The 24,751-nt window shown below is 41.0% G+C and overlaps 2 protein-coding genes across 2 annotated transcripts in view; one reads left to right on the forward strand and one right to left on the reverse strand.

The window, feature by feature from the left end:
* LOC108244734 (protein FAM13A) overlaps window positions 1-10,469 on the forward strand; it is a 16,779-nt gene extending 6,310 nt beyond the window's left edge. Inside the window, exons 7-22 of the mRNA XM_017431173.3 lie at window positions 1,020-1,058; window positions 1,794-1,982; window positions 2,086-2,143; window positions 2,419-2,516; window positions 3,273-3,330; window positions 4,130-4,204; window positions 5,454-5,640; window positions 6,167-6,416; window positions 6,576-6,708; window positions 7,093-7,174; window positions 7,597-7,820; window positions 7,952-8,035; window positions 8,158-8,259; window positions 8,594-8,808; window positions 8,925-9,026; window positions 9,494-10,469. Of these exons, the coding sequence (XP_017286662.1) occupies window positions 1,020-1,058; window positions 1,794-1,982; window positions 2,086-2,143; window positions 2,419-2,516; window positions 3,273-3,330; window positions 4,130-4,204; window positions 5,454-5,640; window positions 6,167-6,416; window positions 6,576-6,708; window positions 7,093-7,174; window positions 7,597-7,820; window positions 7,952-8,035; window positions 8,158-8,259; window positions 8,594-8,808; window positions 8,925-9,026; window positions 9,494-9,617 (2,020 nt within the window). The 3' untranslated portion in view covers window positions 9,618-10,469. The remainder of the gene's footprint in view (window positions 1-1,019; window positions 1,059-1,793; window positions 1,983-2,085; window positions 2,144-2,418; window positions 2,517-3,272; window positions 3,331-4,129; window positions 4,205-5,453; window positions 5,641-6,166; window positions 6,417-6,575; window positions 6,709-7,092; window positions 7,175-7,596; window positions 7,821-7,951; window positions 8,036-8,157; window positions 8,260-8,593; window positions 8,809-8,924; window positions 9,027-9,493) is intronic.
* Window positions 9,836-24,745, reverse strand: phyhiplb (phytanoyl-CoA 2-hydroxylase interacting protein-like b). Its single transcript, XM_017431183.1, has 5 exons — window positions 24,598-24,745; window positions 17,242-17,435; window positions 15,522-15,696; window positions 13,867-13,984; window positions 9,836-11,938 (listed from the first exon to the last, which is right to left on the reverse strand). Exons 1-5 carry the CDS (start codon window positions 24,701-24,703, stop codon window positions 11,401-11,403), a joined length of 1,131 nt encoding a protein of 376 aa, XP_017286672.1. The 5' UTR covers window positions 24,704-24,745; the 3' UTR covers window positions 9,836-11,400.
* Between the last annotated feature and the right edge of the window lie 6 nt (window positions 24,746-24,751).

Here is a 24,751-nt window from a genome sequence, read left to right on the forward strand (position 1 = left end):
GTAATCATCAAAATTAAACGAAATAAACATTTGAAATATGAGTTTGTATGTAATGTATGAATATAATATACAAGTTTCACTTTTTAAATGGAATTACTGAAATCAATCTACTTTTTCATGATATTCTAATTTTATGACCAGCACCTGTAAATATCAATCATTTTTCACCAACAGCTTCCCACGCTCATCTGTTCTGCAGACATGAGATGCTGCATCATTCCAAATGCTTTTCCTTTTTTTTTTTTTTTTTCAACTAAACAAGGTGGACCAGACTGAACAACTGGGGAAAAATGGGGTATAACAGACATTTATTCTACATATTATTTCCTCTATAGGAAGTGCAGCAGCTCAAATTTAAGACCAAGCAGTCTGGTCTAATTATAATAACAAACGACTTAATTTTTTATAAAGTTTGTTTTATTGTTCTTATCGTTTACACAAAATGACATTTAAACAAGCAGAGACAACTCTTAAGGAGGACAATGTGTTCAGTCAACTTTTTAAAAAAATAATTCTTCTGCTTCCAATACGAGGCCTGTCGGTGTACATGTGCTGCAAAAGGATTTGACATCTAATGAACCATTTTGTTTATTGTTACATTTAAAAAAAAAAAGATAAGGATTTCTAATATGCAGTAATAGTTGATGTCAGTGTTTGAGTTTCAGCATATGCGGTTGTGCTTTCTTTTCTGGCGTTTCTGACCTACTTCTGTCCACGCTGCTGCGCCAGAGCTGCAGCTGTTGACTCTAAATGTGACCAAGTGGTCGTGAGCTCCTGTCTGTGTGCGCTCGCATACGAGTGCGTGCAGACAGCGATAATGGAAGTCAGCGGGTCAGCTCTTTGCCTTCAGGTCTGATTCACGAGCGCTCGTCGTCTGTGCTCTCATTTCTCCGCGTCTTTGGCTTTCTTCGTCCCTCCTGAGCAGTGAGCCGTTTGCTGCCACTTCTGCTCTGTAAACTCGACCGCTGTAAGTTTGTGAAGTCTTTGGTGAGAATGTTTTCTTGTCTGATCTGCTTCAGCATCAGAGGCAACGGCTGTGGATCGACCGTCCTCCACAGGTGAGTGAGCTAACGCAAAGGCGGGATCAGTGCTGGTTAAAACATTTCTTTAAGCAACAAAGAAATCTGTGGTTTGATAATCAGTGACTCATTCGCATCATGATTTGTTGAACATTTAGCACACCAAGTGTTGTCACCACCCTCTGCTATTTGTTAATTAATTCATTTTTGCCACTGGTGACTAATTTTCCTGTTGCGATGAAAAGTTGTTTTAGGAAGTAGAAAACTGCAAAGGATTCTGCCCAACAGTGGTGCTGATTTTTAAACTGGGAGCAGCTCAGAATTTTATGAGAGATAGATGTTTGTTCGTTTGCAAAAATCTGTGGTTGCTTAGGAATAATAGCAAACAGAATTCATATTCAATGTGTGGCATTTAAATATTCCCACTTGTGTAGCATTATTGTTTATTTTCTTGTTCATGAACATTTTAAGTGGATTATTTTGTTCTTTTATAATTAATTGTTGGTCATAGCTCAACTACTTCTTAACTCTCTTTTACTCTTCCTTGTTTTTACTTTACTTTTCTTGAGTATGAAGTATGAGCGTTGTTGAAAGGATCTGTTTTGCTCTGTGAAGTGTACATGTTTCTGCTTTTGTAGCTGCAGCATAGCAGCTCTAACCGTTGCTTTGTTTCTGATCTATAAAGCATTATTCTTAGAATAAATAATTGCGTGTTTTTGTTTTTGTTTTTTCTTTCGTACCTTTTTTCTTTTTTGTTTCTGGGTGTCTTCATAGCCCTGACACATTGGCACAAGGTCGTGAAACCGGCTCTGACGTCAGCGCTGACATTCAGGCATTGATTGCAAACCGGGACGTCGTGGAGGAAAGCGGCGAAATTACAGAATCGAGCCACGTGCTCCCCTGCCCCGCTGACCCAGAACAAGAACAACAGCCGCAGAGTGGACAATCTCACAGCACGCACGGGTGAATTTTTCCCACACATATGACATTCTTACACGGTTTTGATGAGTTACAGGACGTGATTTGCTCATCTAGCTGTTTCCATCTGCCTCCTGTGTGTCCACAGGATGTTTTCACAGATGCCCCGGCTCGCCACCACGTCAAAGGAGAAACAGGAGGAAGATGTAAAAAAAGACTTGTTGTTCTTCCGTGTGCATTGTTGATCTTTTCAGTTCCTGTGTTATTTTTTTCTTACAACTTCTCACTTTTTCTTACTGTGATGTTTTTTTGTTGTTTTTTTAACACCTGTCTCACCCGTCTCTTTCCATTTAATTCATCAGTTACAGAAATATACAAACATGTGTTACAAGCTATAGTTTAGGGACTGTTAGATTAAGTTATGCAGGATGAATGCATTTCATCTGGAGGGTTTTATGGCATGCACTGAACTGTTTTTCAGGCTTCTGCAGGGGCGGGGCAGAATCCATCTTTTTCAGGCCGCGGCAAAGCAAGTGAATCACCAATCAAAACTCGAACACAGAATCAGGACACTGAGAGGTGAGAGGGACAAAATAAATTTGTCTGTCTCTGCAGAAAATTTGACATTGTCTGATAATTTAAAAATAAAAACAATAAAAGTGGAATAAAAGTGATCAATTTCTTCAAACTAATCTAAATGTGAAGCTTTATACACAACTACATAAATCTTTTTGCTAATGGGGCCATGTTAATGTTTTGTAGCCGCAGAAGTATATCAGATTTAATTTGATCTAATTGCTTCGGATGCTGTAAATGTCTCTGTGCCTGTCTACTCCTGTTTTTTTTTTCCCTCCCCTCTCAGTTCAGTTCATCTCTAAGCCCTGCGGTCAGTTCAGAAGTAGGTTATCAGAGCATTGTGCCGCTCACAGTCATGGCTTCGATACGATTCCCATCCAAACAACACCGACCTGCCACGAGGGCTCATGTAGAGCAGACCAGCTAACTATGTTGCATTAGGGTGGTGGGGCGTTGACTTTCTGTTCGCGTTTGCGCTGCTGAACCAGAGAACAGGTCAGCTCAGATGTGCCTCATTAATTTCAGGCATGAAAGAGCTGCAGCCCTAATACCAGATGGCACTCTGACTTCAAAGATGCACGGAGCTATGTGTCGCCCTGTCTGATACAGGATTGACTGCAAGAGACATGTTGTACAACGTGTTCAGTATTTAAGTCACTTGGACTGGGACCAGAGGGAGAAAGAAAGATGTTAGAAAAATGACGAGGACTTTTAATTGTATTGTATTTGCCCTATTGTTGACATACTTTTGTTTTCCAGCTTGTTGTGCTGCATCAAGTGCACAAATGAAGATACAGCCACAGTGTCACAATGCAAGGTGAACTGGCCTTTCTGCTAAATATTATAATATCAATTATTTGCAGTTTAGAAATAATTTAACAGTCTCTAACATAAAGGTTGACAATGGATCATTATTAACATCTCATTTATTTATCTAGCTGAGATTAGATCATGTCATTGGTAATCCTTAAGAAATATGAACAAATATGTTCATACTGTATATCAGTGTTTAACCAAACTAAGTTATGTTTAAGAGACACAGGCTGGACAGAGAAAGCTTATATTTTGACTTTTCCTTTCTTCGGTGCGTAGCTATAAATGGGCATGTGCAGTTGAGTGAATTATTATTATTATAGACTTTAAAGCAGCCCAAAGGCTTGACAGAGAAACGAGAAAGGGAAGCCTTAGCTGTAGGCTTGCGTGTTAGCAACATGGAAAGGACTGTTATTCATGCTCAACCTGAATGTCAGCTTTTAAATCATTAAAACTGTCAACATCAAGTTAATATTTTCACAGAGGATATAAGAAGCAGCTGAGCTGTTACCAGAACTGTCACCCACTGGGGTAAAGAAAATTTGAAAGGACACATTTGTTAAGCAGTAGCTAAACAAGGTCTGATTTTTACGCTGCTGTACGATGATAACAGGAGTGTTAAAGTTAGATGCGTATGCTGTTTATACTCACCCTGACTTTTACCAGAAAAACTTTTCAGATTGTCGACGAATATCATTATCTTTGCGTTCGTGTCATTTGTCACGTACATTTTAGCTTCTGGATGTGTGCGTGTCTTCATTAGTGATGATGTTTTCTCTCTCTCTCTCTCTTTTTTTTAATAGAGCAAAGAAGGAGGGGGATGTTGCGGTTCTCCTGACAGACACGATGATTGCATAGGCACGAACAGCAGCTCTGACGTAAGTTCTCCTCCCTCACGATCTTTTTAGTGACACAAACAAAACAAAAAGAAATAGAGCATCTGTCATAGGGGAACAGGTGATACCTCAAGCATGTGAATCAGTGTGTGTGTGTTTGTATGCACACTTTGCAAACGGATGTCAGGTTTGAGGTTCCCTGCCTGTAGGTGTTTTGCTTCTGTAATAATAGCCTGGCTAGTTCCCCTCCCTTACATCTTTCCACCTCCTGCGTGTGACGCACAAAGCAGATTTTGAAGCCCAGCCTTCGTCCGCTGCTGCTGATGGTGATGATGATGATAAGAGTGGTGTACATGATATCCAAAGCAAACCCCGCTTTATATTCCAGCCTCCTCGCTGAGCTCACAATGTTTTGTTTTTTTTCTTCACTCTGAACAACCAAGACGGAATTTACTTCATACACACCCACTTGCACGCGTACACACACACACATTCACCCAGGCAAACAGTTATCCTCCGTCTCTATCAGATCGGATCCTTGCCCCAGACAACGTTGCTGTGGAAACGCTTCGTCATGTATACAGTACCTCTCTCTCTCTCCCTCCTCCTGCACACACGCACCCACACGATACGCAACAACGCCAGCGATATTCCCACCAACGCCCCCTTCATCCGCGTATTATGAATAACTCATGTGGAGGCTGCTCGGCAGCAGGGGTGTCGGGGATGCCGGTCCGAGGGGTTTAAAGATTCTCTCAGCAGGCTCGCCATACTCTCGTGCACTCTTTGACGCACACACATGTGGATCAAGTGATGTGGAAAGCGCAGTGATACAGCTGCTGTTCAGGAATCCCACAGTGGACGTTGGCGCGCATTAGGAAGATGACTCACTGGAGGATGATTCTCTTGCCCTTTGAGTGCGTGGCTGGGTGAATTTCTTGCCGTCGCTTAAAACTGCGTGATCTGAGGGGAGCTGCAGCTGTGGAAAGTCTGTTTTTGTGACTTATTTTCAGCCAAGTTTTCTTTGCCTGATCAATGTTTATGCTCTTCGTACTTCGGCCGTGAAGCCTTCCTACACAGCATCTTTCTGAGTCGACTTGAACCGTTTTCTGGAAGGCGGCCGATCACCTCACCTCTTCTTACAGCTCTCTGCTCCAACCGCAACCAGACTTCCCAAGTTTGCCAAGCAGCATGTGAATCGCTTCGTTCCGACCGAGCCGCGCTCCTTCCAGACCTCTTCCGCCTTTTCCACCTCTGCACCCTTGAAGACATGTTCTGCTTCTGTTTCCAGAGCCCGTCCCTTAAGCTACAAGCCCTGGAGGGGGACTCAGGTCCACCGCCAGAATCATTAGACCCCCAAGCCCAGGACAACCTACCTGCTCAGCCTCTTCCCATGGAAACCCAGCACCTTTATTTGAGCCACACTCCGCCTTTGCCTCCATCTCTGGATCAGCACGCAGTTGAGTCATCTCAGCCCGGTAAGACAGTCAGTGAAGTGATGCTGATGCAGGGGAATCATACACATTCTTTATATTGCAATATGGACTACAGAAGAAAATAATAAGTTTTAACTATTGTTTTAAATGAATTCATTTCCTATGTTTGTTGGGAGAGATTGTTTAATTGCGAGCTCTTCACGGCACAACATTTTTGACTTCAGTGACACTCAGAATCCAAACTACATTAAAAATTGTGGTAACAACCACTGTTCTACCACTGTTTTTTTAACCTGAAATCTTATTCTGTACTGTTTTATTGCTTTATTGTTGATTTTTATGACAAACTGATCAGAATTCAAATCAATTCCTTACTGTATTGATCACAGATAAAATGGATAAAAAAGTATTTGTTCTGCTTCCGTTGCTGATATCCTTTTTTTATTGTTCTTTATTAAAACTCAGAATGAAAGAACCAACAAACGCTTGTTTAATGTGGCAGACAAATCTGACAATCCTTGATATGAACTTCATCTTGTATTGTATCTTTTTATTTTGTCCCTTACAGTTCACCTCCAGTCCCCGTCTTTATCTGCGTCTAGCCTTGTCCTCTCCACTGCCTTGTGTTCTGAAGACCTTCCCGGAGAAGGAGGCTTGCAGAGTCCACCGGTGACTAATCCCAGCCCACTCCTTTCTCGCCTCACGCCGGGCAACAGCCCCGTCCCCTCGCCGCGCTGCCCCAGCCTCACCCACAGCCTGCGCTTCAACCTAGACCCCGAAACAGCTCCGTCTCCACCATGCTCCCAGCACATTTGCATGTAAGGCACTGACAGGCTGCTTTGAAGGACAGTTGCTTTTATGCGCGACAGTTTCTAACTTTAAATTTTTTTCTCATATAAATAAATGGTTTGCTTAATGGCTACCATACGATGTGAAATACAAAGTAGTTGCAGACTTAATGGGCTTTGTGTCTCCAGGGCCCGCTGCAGTGTCCATATAGAACCAGACGAAGGTTCTGTGTCCATCTCGGTGCTCAACAGGCACATTCACACACTCAGAAAGAGGATCAGGCGTTTTGAGGAGCACTTTGAACAGGAGAGGCACTACAAGGTAAGAGCCCGCATGGCTGTACAAGAACCAGAAACTTAGTTGACATGAAACTTTTCTGACAAAGTCCTTTTGATGAAGGTTAAATTAAAGATTTTCTTGACTCATCAGTAATGATGAGTTTCAAATCTTATATCCACAGAAGCACCAGATTTTATGTTTTTACTATGATTGTACCTGTATTTGTGTTAACGAGGTCTCCTCTGATGCCTCTGCTACAAACCAAAAATATCACAAATTACTCCCTCTATTGGCTGATTGGAAAATTACACTTTGTTACACAATAAAAAAGGTTTGATATCCCCTCCCACTCACACACACATGCACACACACACTCACACACACCTGGAACAAGAGTTACTGTAAGCTTTTTTTCTTTGTTTCCAGCCGGCCCACAACGACAAAACTGCACATCCAGAAGTAGCCAAACTGATGAAAGAGCTCGTCAAGAGTCGGAAGCAGCTTAAAGGTCAGTTACTTAACGATGAACACACACACACACACACACTCAAAACTGATTATGTGTTAGGAGTATTTTGATCTTTGCTTAACCTCCACTTCAGTCAGCTTGAGCTGATGCTCGAGCTTCACTGTACTAAATGTGGCATTGTGATAAAAATCGTATTTAAAGTCTGGTATTTTTCTTTAGACATACTAATAGGGAATGTTTTTCTTTCTCTTTGTAATATGGTGACATGCATGTAAAAAATCCTACATAATTAAAAGTATATTTTACATAATATCTAAAATATCACAAGTCAAAGTAACAGAAATATGGCTACTGCTAAATTATCTTTTACTTCAGTACTTTTGATAGATGTATTTAAACATTTTAGACTGATATAAAACTGTTCTTTTAATTCACTGTATGACTTTCTGTCCTTCCTGCAGAGATGAAGCTGAGACAGCTGCTGCAGGGACTTGGAGGTCTGAGCTCCACGTCTGAGACATGCAGGACCAACGCAGAGCAGAGGGAGACGGGGCCAACAGGAACGGAGCTCCAGCAGATCAATAATAACAGCAACACCAAACCGAGCTTGGAGGAAACGGTCAACACGATAACCAACAGGCTGAAGGAAAGACGGCGGGAGCTGGGCCTGCCTGACAGCGTTAAGGTTGGTCCTGCACAAACGCTTCCGTCGCTCACAAGCTTCAGTTAGAGCTTGAAGTTTATATTAAAAGAAAGCAGTGAGAAAGCTGAATGTGAAATTGCCTTTTTAAGGTGTTTCTTGTGTTGTACGTACAGGAGATGTCTCATTTCCAGATGAGTATGGAGAAGACCTGCATCCAGAAGTGTCTGCTGTACTTTGAGGATCTGCACGGACGCCCAGTATGATCCGTTTTTGTTCTCCTCTTCATGTCTCTTATTGAACTGTGCTCAATTTATATTCTTTTTAAAAAAAAAAAAAATCAATGGTTTTCTGTACATTTTTTTTTTCTGTGTAAATTCAGAGCACAAGGCAGGAACGCACGCTGATGAAACCTTTCTACGATCGCTACCGCCTGCTCAAGCAGCAGCTTTCTTCTGCTTTCACAACAGCCATCACGACCATCGTACGTAACAAATCAAGCAATTGTGTTTTTGTTTGAGCACTCAGAAGCTGAATTTGTAAAAGAGGAATCGATTCTTAAAAGAAAAACAAATTTTCTCGTGTCTTTATGGTGTCACTCTGCCCTCTAGTGGCCAAATGTAAGACCTACAGCTATAGTTGGTTATTAATTTAAGAAAATATATGCCTGGATGCACATTATTAAAACTAATAATGGTAGCTAATAAATAGTTTATTAACAATGCAGTGGATTCTTTTTTCTTACACATTAAAAAACCTTAGCTTAAAAAGGAATCTTGTTTGCAAAAAAACAATACTGAGCCTGTGTATCTACGCAGGAAGAAGAGGAGGGTTCTGATGAAGAGCATTTCAAACAACAAAGCCCCAAGCAGCAGACGCTTTGGTTAAAAACCCCCAAGTGTGTGTCCTCAGAAGAGTCGCAGATTTCATCTCCTCCAGAAACGTCTGAAACGCCTCTGGTATCTCCGCTGGAAGAAATGACGAGTGTCCAGTCACAGATTATCACCATGGCAACACTGCACGAAGCCTCGAGGTACAACCTTTCTCTGTGTGCGTGTGTGTGTGTGATATCAGAACCTAAGACTTGATTTGCCTCAAGCTCTATGACACACATTTCAGTAAGGAAAATCTGGATCTTCCTCGATGCAGGCAGGAATTACTGGATCACCTCAGGACGGTTCGATTCGAGAAGCGGAGACTTCACCAAGCTCTGCGGCAGTTTGAGGAACATTTCTACACTCAGACCGGCAGGTAACTGTTGCACGCATACACACACATATCACTTTCAGAGTACTTGACATTATTTTATTTTTGTCTTTTAATAAACGTGGAACTTTTTTTTTTTAATAATGCCTTGTGAAAAACAAACAACATCCACAAAAAAAAGAAGGAAAGAAAAATCATCGCAATGGTACAACAGTGAAATGCACACTCATGTAACGTTAATCCAGCACAGAGAGCTCAGGAAAGAGACAAGTAGACAGATGTTTGCTCTAAACTGTACACATCCTCGGTACTGTACATGTTAGTCCTCCAAAGTAAAATACAGTTAAGTCTTTGATTACAATACACACACTGTACAACGCTATCTGAGTAAGGCAACATAGGGACCATCGACCAGTTATGGAAGCTGCTGCAGGTTGTTTGGAAACTATGTGGGGAAAGGGGGAAAAAAAGCTTTTCATTTGCATCCTTTTTCCTGCATGTATCCGTAACAGGCTCTGTCAGAAAGAGGACCGTGGACCAATGGCAGAGGAGTACTGCCAGTACAAGAACCTCAAAGCAAAGCTCCGTCTTCTGGAGGCTCTGCTCAGTAAACAAGACTCAACCAAGATGAGTTGAGTTTCTCACAGTGGGACTTCGATTAAACCAAACAGGACTTGATTTCTTTTTTTTTTTTTCTTTTTTTTCCTCTGAAAAATTAGCTCCTGAAGCCGGTTTTGTCTTCGTTCATGCCATGCTCGTTGTGTAAATGCACTTTACATGAAGAATATCGATGGAAATTCTTTACAATCTTTTTATTTTTTTATCCCAAACAGACACATCTTATTCAGGACATGTTTTTTTTTTTTTTTTAAACCCGATGTTGCTGTCGTATGCTGTGTAGCACATTTAAATGTCATGGATGGAGCACAACAACTTGATATTAGTTACGTTTGAGTAATTCATGACTACTTCGTGGAATTATGGCACTTTGTTTCTCACTTCTTTTTTCGTGCCAAAAACAGTCTTTGTCGTTGGTCGATGCGGAAACTGCATTTGTAAAGAAAAGAAAGAAAGAAAAAAAAACAAACAAACAAACAAAAAAATGCATAAGCTTAAATGCAATCAGTGAGACAATCTTGCAGTGTTTGTGCATGTCAGTTTTTTTTTAGTCCTACATTGTGCTATGATATGCATTCAGAATTTCAAAGTTCATCTAAATTTCAACCAGTCAATTTAGATGTTCAGCTTGGAAAATATGCAGTGAACGTAGGTGTCGTAGTGCAAGTTATATCTGCTGTCAAATTTGGGTTTACTCCCCCACTTCTTTTGACTTTATGAAGTAAATCCCTCCCAAATGTCTGTGTTGACAAAGATCTTTGACATTGTGCACTTCTGGTTTATATAGTTTTCTATATATTTATATATATATCTATATATATATATATATATATGAATGTAATATTAAAAATAAATATTTTTTCACATTTACTCTGCTGAACACATTTTATGGTTCTACTTTCTTTCCACTGATGACAAAATAAGAGTGTTGCAGAGATGGTGGACGTACTGACAGCGTTCACACATGCTGCACAGAACTGCATCATGCTTTTTTTTTTTCTTCTTTTTTTTTAAAGGTTAACAAGTTGCTCACATTCGGTCATCAAAGACCCGGTGGATACACGTGTAGAGACTGTCGCATTAGTACTGCTTAGATCCCACAACGATTTGACGTCTGATTTTTAACACCTTTGGTATTTAAAAAATAAAAATAATAATCATAATAATAATAATAGTAAAAGTTGACTATCAATGCTGCAGCCCTAGAAGTTGTTGAACCAGTTCGTGCCACTAGTAGGAGGTAAAAAGAAGTCTGAATGTATCAACTGTGAAATGAAAACAGAACACACACTGCCAATGTACGGTAATCAGGGGAAAAAAAATGTCCACACACGCAATGGACACTGAATTAAAAGCGTGTCAGTAACACCAAAGCAAAGGTCATTTCTAAAACATGGAACAACTAATTCAAATAAAACAGGAAGTTGGATAGAAGCAGCTATTATTAGCACAGTTAAAGGATTTGGTCAGAACACAAAGATGACATACCAGATGGATGAATAAATTAGTTTTGATTTGTGTTTTTTTTTGTTTTTTTTTAGTATGTTGGTGATCTTTTTCAGATGAGACATGGACGAGGGTGTCAGAGTGTCCTCTGTTCCTCTGTTCTGTCCTCAATTCTTTGGGGCTGATGGTCTTTTGAGGGTAATGAGCAGTGTCCGTCTGGGAGCCTAATAAATCAGCTGCTTCATGCATGGGTTTGCTTCATAAGTACATGTGGCCTTCCTGTTTGTGTGTGTGTGTGTGTGCATGTGTGTCAATCTAATTTAGTCCAACCTTCCCATATGTACATTGTTCTTCCTTAGCGTCCCACGCTGATGTTGCAGGTCTTGCAGCTGGGGTCTTTCTTGGCGTTTACTGTGGACAAGCTCATCAGCTGGTGCCCGCTGATCTCAGCCACCGTGCCTAAAGCCAGGTCTACGGGCTCCGTGTAGATCACCTCCAGGATGACATCCTGGGCGTGGTGAAACACCAGCCCGCCCGCCTCGTCCTGCTTGCAGGTCAGGAAGCGGTTGTTGCCGATGTCGAGCGCGGGGAGCCTCTGCTTGCAGAACTCGTCGCCACTGGAGCCCTTGGGCGCCAGCACCACGATGACGTAGTGGTAGGCCGTGTACATGCAGTAGAAGTCTCCAAAGTACAGACTGGTGTTGGGGTTGAAGAGTGCATCAGCCTGGACCTCGAAGCGATGGCGACCGTATGGGGAGTCCTGCGGAGGCTTGCCTGTGTTGAACTCTGTGTTGCAGCTGAAGAAGATACCCTCCAGTTTGCCACTAATGGGTGAGCCGTGGCTGCCACTGTTGTCTTTCACTGATGGCAGCATTCGGTTCCCTTGCGCCTCCCTGGATAGATATATATATATATATATATATATAAAAAAAAGAATTAAATGCCTGGCAATCCTTGAAGGAATGCACATCGCCCACCACCTTTCATGCTAGAGTATTTTATGACGTGAAGAGGCAGTTATAGCTGTTTTGATCAAACCTTGTAAATGACTTTCTGCACGATCACATGCGATGTTGCAAAAGATGTGATAGTGCTCAGAGAGGTGCTGACTCTCAGCTCCTAACAACACATTTTAGCTCAGGGTCTGAGTTATAGCCATTTTCGTGTCTGATAAGGTCGCTTCGCCGTGGCCGCCTCTCTGTGCTCTCAGTGTGAGACATTAATCCCACCAGGAGATCTCTGTCAGTTGGTCTCAGTTAATCAGTCGCTACCTTTTTATTTATTTTTTTTTCCTGAGAAAGAAAATGTCAGATTCAAAATCAATTTGATGACTTATAATGTAATACTTTGGGGTAAGTGGCTATTTGTAGGTGGAGCTTAAATCACCTCTGTTGCTAGGCATCTGTCACAGATTACATCACTGTTCAGACGGTATACTGTAGGCTTTTTTGTGTCCTTGTGGATGTTAGTTTTTTAAATGTTCTATGCAATGCTAGTTTTACAACAAAGCTATAATTATCAGCTTATTAGCAACGTTTGCAACAGTAACTCTGAACAAAATACAGGTTAGACTGAAATGCTGAAACAAAAATGTTCAGCTCCCTTTGTGTGGTAATGCTGTCAGTACTGCTGCTCCCCACATGATGGTGCAGTTTAACAGAACTGTATGAGCTGCAACTTAGCAAAAGGGACAAGATGGCTGACGTCATTCTGCACAGCGCCAACAAAAGAGAGCTGACAAGCTGCGGCTTAAGTAAGGAACCTGCTCTGTGTATCATTTTCTTTCAGCCAAAGGCTAAAAAAGGGAACATGATGAAGAAAGGAATAGCAACTGGGGGGGAAGTTGGAGAAAATGCACTTATGAAATCTGACCCAGCATACACTCTAAATGCACAAATATATGCTTCAGTAGAGTCTACTTCAGATGGATTCCTCCCTTCTATGCCTCTCAAACTTTCCTGATTTTTGCTCTCCTACCAAAATGTCATTATTTTTTTTGTGGCCAGGGTTAGGGTTGTCATCCTCCTGCTTGATTACAAAAAAACAGCAAAAGGAGAAAAAAATTACTGTATTTTCTGTTTTATGTGTGCAGAGGAGTTCACTGGAAGCTGCTACAGTAGTTTGATGTGGCGTATGGGGATTTGTGGAAATAATACGCTTCCAGCTCCAGCTGATTCTCCTTCCTTTGCTTCAAGCAGCCGATGCTTTTTATGCAAAATATGAATCCATCATGCTATTTGAACACTGACAGGTGCAGCAGCCATGCCTAGAAAACGTAGACGTGCCTACATCGCTGCATAGTTACCGCAGCAGCATACAAATGAAATATAGATTTTAGGAGACTGATTTATTTGGAAAATACGTCTTCTGTTGAATTCTCGTTAACACACCTTCGCCTCAGTAGTTAGGTGAGTTTTTTTTTAAATCTACTTATTTTCTCGCAGTTCAAGAGCGATGGTGAACAATTACATTTCATCTTCTGTGGGATACTTCATATAAAAGAAATGACAGTGACAAATGCATTTTTATTACCAAGTGAATGAGATGGCTGCTGCAGATTAATTATCCATCCTCAGAACAATAAGATATTGTAGTAAAATTGGTTACATAATGATTGTTGTGGTACAGCGTTTCATGCACGTAAATCTCGGCCTTAACAAATTATCCAAATTAATAATTATTATCATAGCAAAGAAGCTGGAGTAAACTAGCGCTGATAAATATGCAGGAATACAACTCCGAGCTGTTTGTATACCAGTTGTGATGGTACAAATAAGAACTTTTAAAAAGAATTAAAGGTAATAATAATAATAATGCCTACCTGGCGTGATCAAAATATTCTTTGTTCTGGTTTCTGTAGAAGACAGAAAAACGCAGCATCCTCCCAGCAATGACCTCTGCCTTTTCCAGTAGCTGGTTTAGATGCACTGTGGAATAATCTGAAAACACATCCAACAAATTATTATTATTATTATTCAGTTATACTAACTACTGGTAAGCTAAATACAAGAAACAGTTTAAAATTCTGGATTGCCACAGATGCGATGCGAACAAATCATTTAAAAATTCTGTACTAATTCGTCTGTTGTGTCCCAGTATTTAAATCACAAGCATTTCATTTAGTCTGGTAATATGTTCTGTTTTCACCCACCATCCTATGGGCATCTCTGCCAAATGAGTTTGAGTTGAGGCCAAAAACTATGAAGGCTTTCCTATGAAGGCATCCCACACACATCACACACGGAGACAAATGAGTGTGCCTTGAAATCAAATTAAACAAAGTACACAGGGATTTTAAATCCAACAGGCTGGTTTATTTTCCCTTTTTTCCCATGTTTTTTTTTTTAAACACAGATGGCTGCTACAGTGACAAGTGAAGCCTTTTGACATATTTCGTTTTGTGCCTGCAGTAATGAGCATTTCCCACTCAGTCAGAATCGAGCAATCTTCTTCCTCAGTTCACTTTCTTCCACTGTAAACTGCTTCTCTTTATCTGTTACGCAACTGCTCTATTCTTGTTTTTTTTTTAAGGTTTTAGTCATTCTCTCTGCACCACCCCTACATCCAGACTGAAACAAATGATGGTAGCAATAGATAATACAGCCTGGTGCTGGGCTGTAATATGATAAATAGATTCCTGTGGAAATTTCTAAACTCTTTAATTATTACTGGAGCATGAAGCCTAAAGTTGGGTGCATTTTTTTGTTATTCTTTTCTTTTTGTGTTACCATATACAGAATAACAAGTTTGGGTCTATTTAGTAAAATATTGGAACAATTATTGAACTCATAGTTTTGAAATTTGGTGTGGGCATTCAGAGCAGAACAGGTGCCATATTTTCCACAGCTGCTCCTGTTTAACATTTAAATGTTAGCTTTGTATTGACGGGAATTATATATTTTTCTCTCCATGTGAAGCTGAGATGACTTCTGGTTGTAGACGGGCACCAAATCAAATTAAAAATGATTGAAAGGAATAAGTGCTTTAGTGCCCTGGCAACACTTCTGAGACTGACTGAATTCTGAGCCGAAGCAGCCTCAAAACTCCAACTTTTCTCTGTTTGGGAGGGCTGAGGACAGACAGAGGGGAGTGTGCACCAAAGGGCCCAAGCTCTGTTTGAACCGTGGCTCATGGCGGTTATCTTGGACCTCTGCGCCGTTTTGATAAACCCCACCCTCAAGTCTCTTTGCCATCCCCTCCCCTCCCCCCTCTAAGCCTCTTGCCTGTGACGTAAAACTCTCTGACCTCAGAATCAGCAGACACACAGCACAGCTCTCCTCGTTCCTTTAATCCTTCATTTTCCACCACTATCTTCCTCTCCACTCACGGCATTAGTCTGCCTTTACTATCCTCCCTTTTTGTGCTCTTTTTTTTTTTTTTTTCCCACGTTTACTTCTCTGTAATCCAAAGCAAAAATCAATGGCAGCACTGAGGGTGAGCACCTTGAAAATGCAGTTATCGGACTCTATTACGCACCGGCAGTGCAGAACTCGATGATCTCGCTCCACTCGGAAACGGCGTAGTCCCCGTCGGGCTGTTTGGACGCGGTCTGAACGGCCACGGTGTACTCTGTGCGGGGGCTCAGGAACCAGTGGCCCCGCACCGTCATGGGAAGGGGCACTGCCTTGGCCACAAGCTTGGTGGGGACATCCTGGATGGAAGGAGGAAAAGAAAAAAGGTTGACAGGGAGGAGACCGGAAGGAATGAGCTTAAAAGAGATTGCCCATGTACGGCTTTCTTTCAGCCACATGCAGCCTTTTGCAGTAATCACATTCACATACTGTTCACCGCAGGCTGAGGCCTATATTTAATTTATATGTGTAAACTACACTGTTAAATCCCAACAACAATCCTCGCACCGCACAAGAATCAGCCGGCCATAGCGGCTCATTGATTGGACTGACGGTCCCTGCCTGGCAACAGAGCAAGCTCGCTATAACAAAGCAGAAAGAAGAGAGGTTCAGCTGAGCAGTCACCAGGAAGAAGAAAACAAAAAGAGAGGAAGGAGGCTGATGAAACAAGTCTGTAAGGTGACCAAAACCGATCTGAAGGAGCCGCCTTCATGCTGGGGTTAGGGCCACTGAGGAGGAGGGCGCTGGGAGAGTCCAAGCTTTCCAAAAGGTTTTTAAAGGTTATGCGCTGGACTTTAGCTGCTCCTCTCATTCATTTTCATTGTTTTGGAGGAATGATAGGAATTATTTTGTTTATTTGTTTAACCACTTAACTCTGACCTGTGAATTGTTCAGACATAAAATGGCTCCTAAATTCAAGGAATGAACCAGAATTGTTTTGACAAACTACAGCCAACTAATTACTAATTTAAAATGTCATCATCGGACCCACTTTGTTCCCATTTCTTCAGCTGGATCCATTAAAAACAAACAAGATAACACAGTTTGACATAAAAAGAAAAAAAGAAAAAGTGTTTTAATATCAACAAAGAGCCGTTAGCTGAAAATTTGACATAATATACTGAATCAGTTGAAAAATGCAGCTTTTTTCTTTGCTGGCTTTTTTGGTCCAACTTTTCATATAACTTTCTGATACCGGTCATCTGTTACAGATTTGTTACAGTTTTCTGCCTGACACATCTTTTATCCTTCACTTGACCATTCCTATAAGATTTAAATAAACACTGCCAAGATAGAAAACGAGCGAAAAAGCAACCAAAGTCTAACGAAAAACTCAGAAAACCTGGAAAACTATCGTTCAGTGCCACTTCAAATAAATTACATGTGATCTAAAACTTTTGCACAGTACTGTTGAATTACAAGATTGAAAAAGGAAGTATTTTTCTGCAAATTACCAGTGATGTAATTGCATAAAATTACAGTGCATTGTTCACAATAAAAGCCTAATAATTGGCATTAATTCATGCAGTTTTTAAAAGTTAGAATTTCAATTTCTAACTGACTTTGTTTTCATGACTGTTTCAATTTGAAACATTTACCTAGTTGAATAATTATGTGAAAACAACTACATACGGCATTATTTGTGCTTCTGGTTCTGCGATTTGTTTAAAGGGTAATGACAGAAAGCCCATTATTCAGTTTTTAAAATGCCACACAATTTGTCAACTACCAAACAGCCCCCTCTGCTCGTGTGATCCTCCAACACGAGGCTGTTCGGTGAGTCATCCCGCTGGAGTGTTACCTTTTTCATAGGGTTTGTTATCACAGCCCGACTCAAGCGTTACCTTGTGTTTGAACTTGTTGGAGTTCTTGTTCTCCTTCTTGTTCAGGTCGATGAAGTAGTGTGTGATGCGCTCCTTGCTGCGCGCCTCCATGTCCCAGCAGATCTTGAAGGAGTCGCAGGTGATGTTGCTGATCTTGATGCTCTGAGGAACGGGGAGCTCCTCTGTGTCGGTGAGGCTGCTGTCCTGGGATTTTCCTGTGTAAGAAAAAAAAAAATAAAGGAGAGATAATGTCAGTGTTACTGTCAATTCAAAGGAATATAAATCGAACAAGATTAAGTGTTTCATACTGTATTTTCGAAACAAATGCTTTCAGGACATGGCTCTTAATTTATTTTTAAATTTCTTTTGTCTAATGTGACTAAACCTTCCTCTGTACTGCAGTAATTATTCCACACATGGCGTCTACAGTAGTAAAGCCACAAACCTGATTACTGTATAGGTTGCCATAGAAACACATCAGTCCCTCCACACTCATACAGCTATTTGCTTTATGGAGCAAATGTAGAATTAAACATTTCTTATGTTTGAATTCTCTCTCTTCTCTGCAGATATTTATGAACTGCAACTGAGGTTTTGCATACATTTCTGCATTAGCAACAATATTTAAAATAAATATCAGAACCTCAGCCACTTTTTTTGTTTTTGCAATACCACTTTTTTTCTGTTTGGCCTCAACTGAAAACCTACTGCTTTTCTTCAAAGACCTTAAATAAGTTTAACATTGTTTTTCTATCTCATATTCTATGGAACCCCAAAAGATTTACAACCCAAAGTTCACAGAGAGGCCAGAGAAAATAATGTCAAAACCTATAGCTGAATGGGAGCTTTGTCAAATCCGAATGAATGTGGACTTTGCGTCATGCCGTGAGGCGCCCACTTGGCATGGCAACAATGTGTTTTCTGTGCACACTCTGGGCTCTAAACACAAGAGGGAGTAAAATTTGAGAGAGTATGTATTTGGGGGTAATGTTCAATATGACTGAGCTCTATAGAGGGTTAACAATGGCAGGAGCAGTGGAGCATGGGAAATCCATCTCCGTTCATCCGCCGAGAGAGGCTGAGATAAAAGAGGAGTCTCATTATTGGGTGTGTAAACTCCAATGTCTCACCTCAAAGTCATTTTCCAACAGTGCAGCTTTTGTAAATTGATTTCTTTTTAAAGAAATCAACTAATTAGATGGAGCCTATGAACACCTGTTTTCTATCTTGAATGGTGAGAGTAGATAAAAAGAAGTTTTATTCAGTTTTGGCTTTCTGATTTATGACTTATGTTTTACTTTTAGCCACCAGACCAGATCCCCACTTTATCTTAATTAAAGACCTAGCATTCCTTAAAGGAATGCATATCGCTGCCATCTTTTATGCCAGAGTTTTAAATTAAAACAATCCTATTCTGAGAAGGAACTGAGTTACAGCCATTTTGGTCAAACCTTGTAAATGATCTCATGCAATTCTGTGGGATCTCACAAGAGGAGATAGTGCTCAGAGTATGTGTTGTGAATGGCTCTCAGCTACTACCACACCAAACTGTAACTCAGTATCTATAAAATTGACTGAAATACGTTGTAAAAAAAGGAACATGCACATGCACACACACAGGCAAAGAGCATTACCACCCCTTTGCCTTTGGCGGCAGGCAATAATTTATCATTTATAGTTATTGCTCACACCCTGAGCTGATTGTCTACGCACTGGGGTAAAAATACTTCCGATGGTTCTCAGAGCTTACAGGGCACTTCTGGGCCTCTCTGTGCTGATTTGTGAAAACAACTCATTTGGCCGCTGGTCTGCATTTAAAATGCCCATCTCATTAAACCTGCACCCCACCGAGCTGATTAATTTGGCTCAGGCTGAGAGGGTCGGAGTGGAGCACGACAGAGCGGCGCTCGGAAAGAAGCTGTTCCATCAAGTCCGACAGACAGGGATGCAAGTGTGGCAGAGTCCCATCTGAGAGCGCACGTTGCTGACCTTTATCAAAGACTGTTGTCATTCTCAGACTTCTGCTTCGGGCAACAGTAAAATATACCCTCAGGAGGTTGCCAAGGTGAAACACTGGCTTAAAAATGCTGTGTAATACTTTAGAATTTACGTAAGTCGTTTTATCCACTCTGCTGCATGCCTCGGGGTATTAGCAGCACAGGACTGCAAGCATCAGGGATGAAGTGCTCCGGCTCCACTGCACGTGAAGCGCAGTCGTCTTTTCTCGAAAATGTTCATGCCAACACAAATGTTTTCCTTAAAAACTTTAACCTCATAAAGAAACGTTCCCACCCACCCTGTTGTGCCTCGGCCATGCTGATTCATCTCCTGTTTACTCTAACGCTTTCCAAACGTACTTGGAAATAGAGGCTTTGCAGTGAAACAGTTAGCCTTTCTTTTTAAAGTCAGATGCTGTCTGTAAACTCTGTGAAGGAAGCTCAAGCTTAAAGCATTTCGTTCCAAACTAAACATGCTGTAGTTTCACTCGTGCAAGCTTTAAAGGATCCATGATCTACACAGTGAATGTAATTTTGCTCAGTATGTCAGCGCCTTAATAGATTTATGATTAAAAACCTTCAATTTGAATTGGAATATAATGTGTATCAGAGAGCCACACTGGTTTGGAGAGACACGAAGCTCTGCTCGAAAACCCTTGGCGACTCAGAGCACAGGATGGAAAATGGAGGAGCGGGGGCCAAGCTGGATGAAGGTCGGGCGCCGAGAATGAAACTTAAACCTTTTACAGTCTCTCACGGGACGCCTAAATCCTCATTCAGACTTAAATTATTGTGCTACCTTTACATCTTCGGCTCTTTGACCTTACACCGACTTAGCGCTTGTTGCTGGTGATATTTTTGCTAAGACACGTTATAACGTTCTGTAATTTTGCTCGATGCACACGTGCACAGGGAGGCCGAAATGATTTAGAGGAGTTGTGCATGTCTGAAGTGAGCAGCGCACAGCAGCATGCCGAAATAACTGCTCCGTAGAAAAACTATTAAACTGGTCAGCTGAATCTGATAAACTCAGACAAATGGATTTTATTGACTTTTGCTCTTTTGCTGTACGTGCAGCTGAATCCTCTGGGATGCACAAGTATCAATACAAATCTTTTTAACATGCATACATGAGACCATCCTTATAGGTTTGTTCCAGTCAAACCTTCTAGTCCGTCTGATTTTTTACTTTTACTCCTCTGTGTGTTTGGTTATTTCAGTTGTTCATAAAGCAAAATGTTCAGCTCATTCAGGAGATGGGTGCTATGACTTTTGGTTTTTGTAACTTTTATACTTTTCAAAGCATTTAAACTGTATTTACAAATATATTTTCCCCATAAAAAACATTGACATCTTTTCAATTCCTTCGAAAACACTGGAAATCTGCTTCAGCGTACTCTCAGGTTTTATTTACAGTTCTGCTCCTTTTAGCTTCTAGCTAGCCTTTTGCTACTTTTAGAATTTAGCTATACTTTGGTTGCTTTTAGCTAGTGTTTTTTTTTTAATTGATTCTACTTGTGATTGCCCTGTCCACCAGCTGACGGTCTAGACTTCCTTAACTCAAAACATGAAGCATTTATATTTTTATCTGATAACAGGTGGTTATAAAGGAAAAAGACGTGGCAGATACACAGCCTGCATCGTACGCTGCAACATTAAGCCTAAAATGGAACACGAACACTACAACTGACACTTGGATCGTTGCAGACCTTTGAAAACTCACAGCTTTCTCCCTGTCTGAGCGCAGGCTAGGCTGAGATGGAGACCATGCTGGGAGCGAGAGAAGCTGCCAATGGAAAAACATCTTTTTCTCAGAGCGAGATAAAGAATGCTCTCTTCATTGGGGTTAAGCTGCGTGTTCCGTCTTTGGTAGCAAAAAACACTTGAATAACACTTTTTAGCTAAAAAGGGTGACTCTTCAAATTAATTAAAGTGAGTCTGATTAAACAGAAAATTAGTCAGGAGAAGAGAACAGTTTTTTGTTTTTTTTTAAATGTTGTCCAAACCCAGAATGAGTCATCAGTTCTCATTTACATAGAATTGAAATTCACAAACAGCAGACTGTTTTACTTTTTTCCCTTCAATTTTTAGCTCAGTTCTTGAGAATCTTGTACACTAATAACAAGAAAATTAGTAAAATCCTAAATATTACGACTAATTTTAAAGATGAATGAAATTACATTGTTAAGTTTGCTATTGATTAAAACTGTTTAAAAACAAAAGCCTACAGTTGAGTGTTTATGAGCCAGTACTCTTGCTCACATGGTTTGTGTCATAAGGCCGACCTGCTGTTGAATGACATCAGACAGAATCGGTCCAGTTATCTCTGGAGTGATTGGGTTTGAAGAACTGGACACATACAGGGCTCTGCTGGAACATGACAGATAAAATCTACACAAGACCATCGAGTACCATCGCTGTCCAGACCCCTGCTGACAGTTTCATGACTGACAGCTGCTTTCAGCTAAATCTGATTACATCCACAGTAGCAGTAAATATGATGATGTTAGGCAGGTCTTAATGATGATCAGTCTCCTTGTTATTGCCTTTTTATTTTATTTCGGTACGCTGCCATTCTTGTTGCAAAAAGAGGGCCCAAGAGAAGGCATGTGACCATGGCTGTGTGGCAATAAAATGATGCAAATAGACCTGATTTCATTAGGAAAGATAAAATAAAGGAAGATCCCATTCCATTTTGATGAAGACTTGGATCTTTTCTTTTAAAAATGATGAAATAAGGTAAGGGTGAAGGATGTGCCGTTAAAGGGCTCTGTTCTGATGACATAGCTGGATGAAAAGCGAAAGAAAAAGTGGCAGAGGAGATGGGGGGGAGTAAAGTTGATATCTTTACCAGTTTTTTATTTTTAGATGCTTTACTGTATAATAAATAAGTGAGATCAGACTAAAACTAAACTGTGTTTTCTGCATAAATTACATATTTAAAAGCTGCATCATTACTTTAGAACAACAGGCTCAGTATGACAAGATTTCCTTGAACCTCACATTGTGACTTGGTGATAAAAGTGCACCTTCAGTCCATTAATTATGGGCACATTTACATACTGCCAGTCTGACGCTGACGCCGGAAGAGGAAACTTCTGAGTACAAATACTGCTGAATGGCCTGAATGGAAGCCAAAATAAGTGTGATACAAATCCTTTTTAATACTAGCATTAAAACTATTGCGGTACAGCAGTTCTCCTTGTCCGAACACCTGCGCACAATGTCCCAACTCCTGCAGAGAAACTTCGACTGCTTCTGTAATTTTCCTACTTAACAAAAAGAAGCCCCACCCGCAGTGAGGAGACACATGTCACGGCCCATCTCTAACACCGCAAACACAGAAACAACTTGTTTCCCCACTGTGCATTGAGATGCTCAAACAGGCCTCAGTGTTAGAGTTCTTTCCCAGAAACAGTGGGCCCACTGAAGCTGCATGCATTCATTTGCTGGGTCAGCATGGGCATACAAGCCTCTCATGCAGGCAATTAAATATTAATGGAATTCGGAGATAAATTTAGAAAGCTATGGAAAACTGAAATGGATGCGCTCCGCATTGACCTCATGTGATCAAGATGGATGGAAGTGGGCGATTGGGGACTTTTACACAAAGGCATGGAAAATATTCAGCCCTTTTGGCACAAAATAAAAGTTAAGAATTAAGGAAGTAGTGGAAATAATATGGAAATCACAACAATCCAACTGCACCAGAACCATTTTCACAGGTTTTGTTTAATAATGAACTGTTACTGGTCTGTGCATCAGTCCAAACCCTATATTCACGTTGGATTTAAAACAAATAAACTAAAGATAAAAAAACAAACACTTTTTATTCTTTATAAGAAACCTAAGTTTATTTTGTTTTATTGTGGCAATGAGTAAATTTGTGAATACATAACAGACAAAAGAAGTTCTTGTAACTGCGTGAAAGAGTGTATGCTTTCAGCATTCCATCTATGTTATGAACAACCCCCAATGGCCGGTTATTCTGCAGAATTTACAGAGCGTGGACATTGTTTATAGAGCAACACGGTGCCAGAGCATGTGAGTGTCTCATGGCCACTGAGATACTGTTTACACATGGTGGATTAGTTGACAAATAGACAAGGAACTGTTGGCTGTAAATACTGGACTTATCCAAAAGGGTAAACCTGCAGCATGAGCTGTCACATTGTCCATCTGACAAGTGCATTACTGAAATGAAAGCTTCCCCATCCTCCCAACGAAGCTCTAAGAGGATCTAAAACGCATCCTGGTTTGTTGCTCCGTTTAGAGCAGCCTGGCTCATGAGGAAATGTAGCACTGAAGCACTCTGACTGCTCTGTGATCAGATGTCAGGGATCCTGATGGGAGGCTTAATGAAAACAAACTGACTCCTCTTGTTCTGAACCTCCAGTCCAAACGCGGATGAAAGAAATCAAAAATCTGATTACGGAAAAGTGAGACCATTTCTCATTGCCTTAATTAATCTGCAGTTAATCTAAATTAAGAGACATCTCTGTGGCCACAAGGCTTGCCTCAGATGTGGAATCACAAGTGTGTAATTGCACTGATGGGTGTGTGTGCCTGCACCGCCTGTGCACACTCATGTGGGTGCAGCCATGTTTTAGCTTTTCATTCTCTTCTGATGATGACTTGCTTTTTTTTTTTCGCCCCCCCCATCCGCAACATTACAGTCACCTGATCGGGAAACGAAAATCCCTCTTTCTTTTTTTTAATCTTGACATCATGACCCTGACCATTTTTTTCTTATAGTTGTATAAATTCATCATCTGATTTCTGATTTTCCTCTTGTTTATGATGAGGTAAAAATCTAGACAACTTTTAAGTTCGGGGAACAAGTCAGCCACAGACAGTACAGCCCGAACGCATGCAGGAGGACATGGCGAATTAAAAAAGGGAGAGATAATATGAAAAAATAAATATTAAAAAAAAACAGGGGACAAACGGGTTATAAAATGTACAGGGGGGGAAAAATAGGGGAGTTGATTGAATAAGATGAAGCCGTGATAAGCTGTAGGCGCGGTGCCTGCCGTCCTCTGTCCACGCCTGTGGTGCTGAAATCAGTTGACACTCCTTCCTTGCCTTTTTTTCACGCCCAGTTTTGCAGAAATAGATTATAAATGTTTGCCACTGAAAGCTTATTGCCGCTGGGAGTGTTCTCTACTACCTCCTGCACGCACGAGTGCCAGATTCATTCAATGAGCCTGCTCTCCGTCCCCTTCACACACACAATAAGGACGGAGCATGCAGCTAAAACCTGAAGCGTGCGCTGCAGCGGCTCTGGCTTAAACACCTGGGTCTAATAATGGGCCGGTGTTAAACTGAAACGGCTCCACGTTAAATTAGAAGAAGAAGAAGAAAAAAAGCAGCTACTCACCATCTCGTTCGCATAGCTGTATGGAATCCAAGCTCAGGTCCTTGATCATCCCCTCACAGGGACTTAATGGACTGGTGATGTTGTGCGCCAACCCTGGTACCTCCATCTCTGCTGATGCTGAGTCTGAGTGATGCTGCTGGATGATTTGATTTTC

This window comes from Kryptolebias marmoratus, linkage group LG22 (assembly GCF_001649575.2).
Source record: "Kryptolebias marmoratus isolate JLee-2015 linkage group LG22, ASM164957v2, whole genome shotgun sequence".
In the NCBI taxonomy this organism is placed as follows: Eukaryota; Metazoa; Chordata; class Actinopteri; order Cyprinodontiformes; family Rivulidae; genus Kryptolebias; species Kryptolebias marmoratus.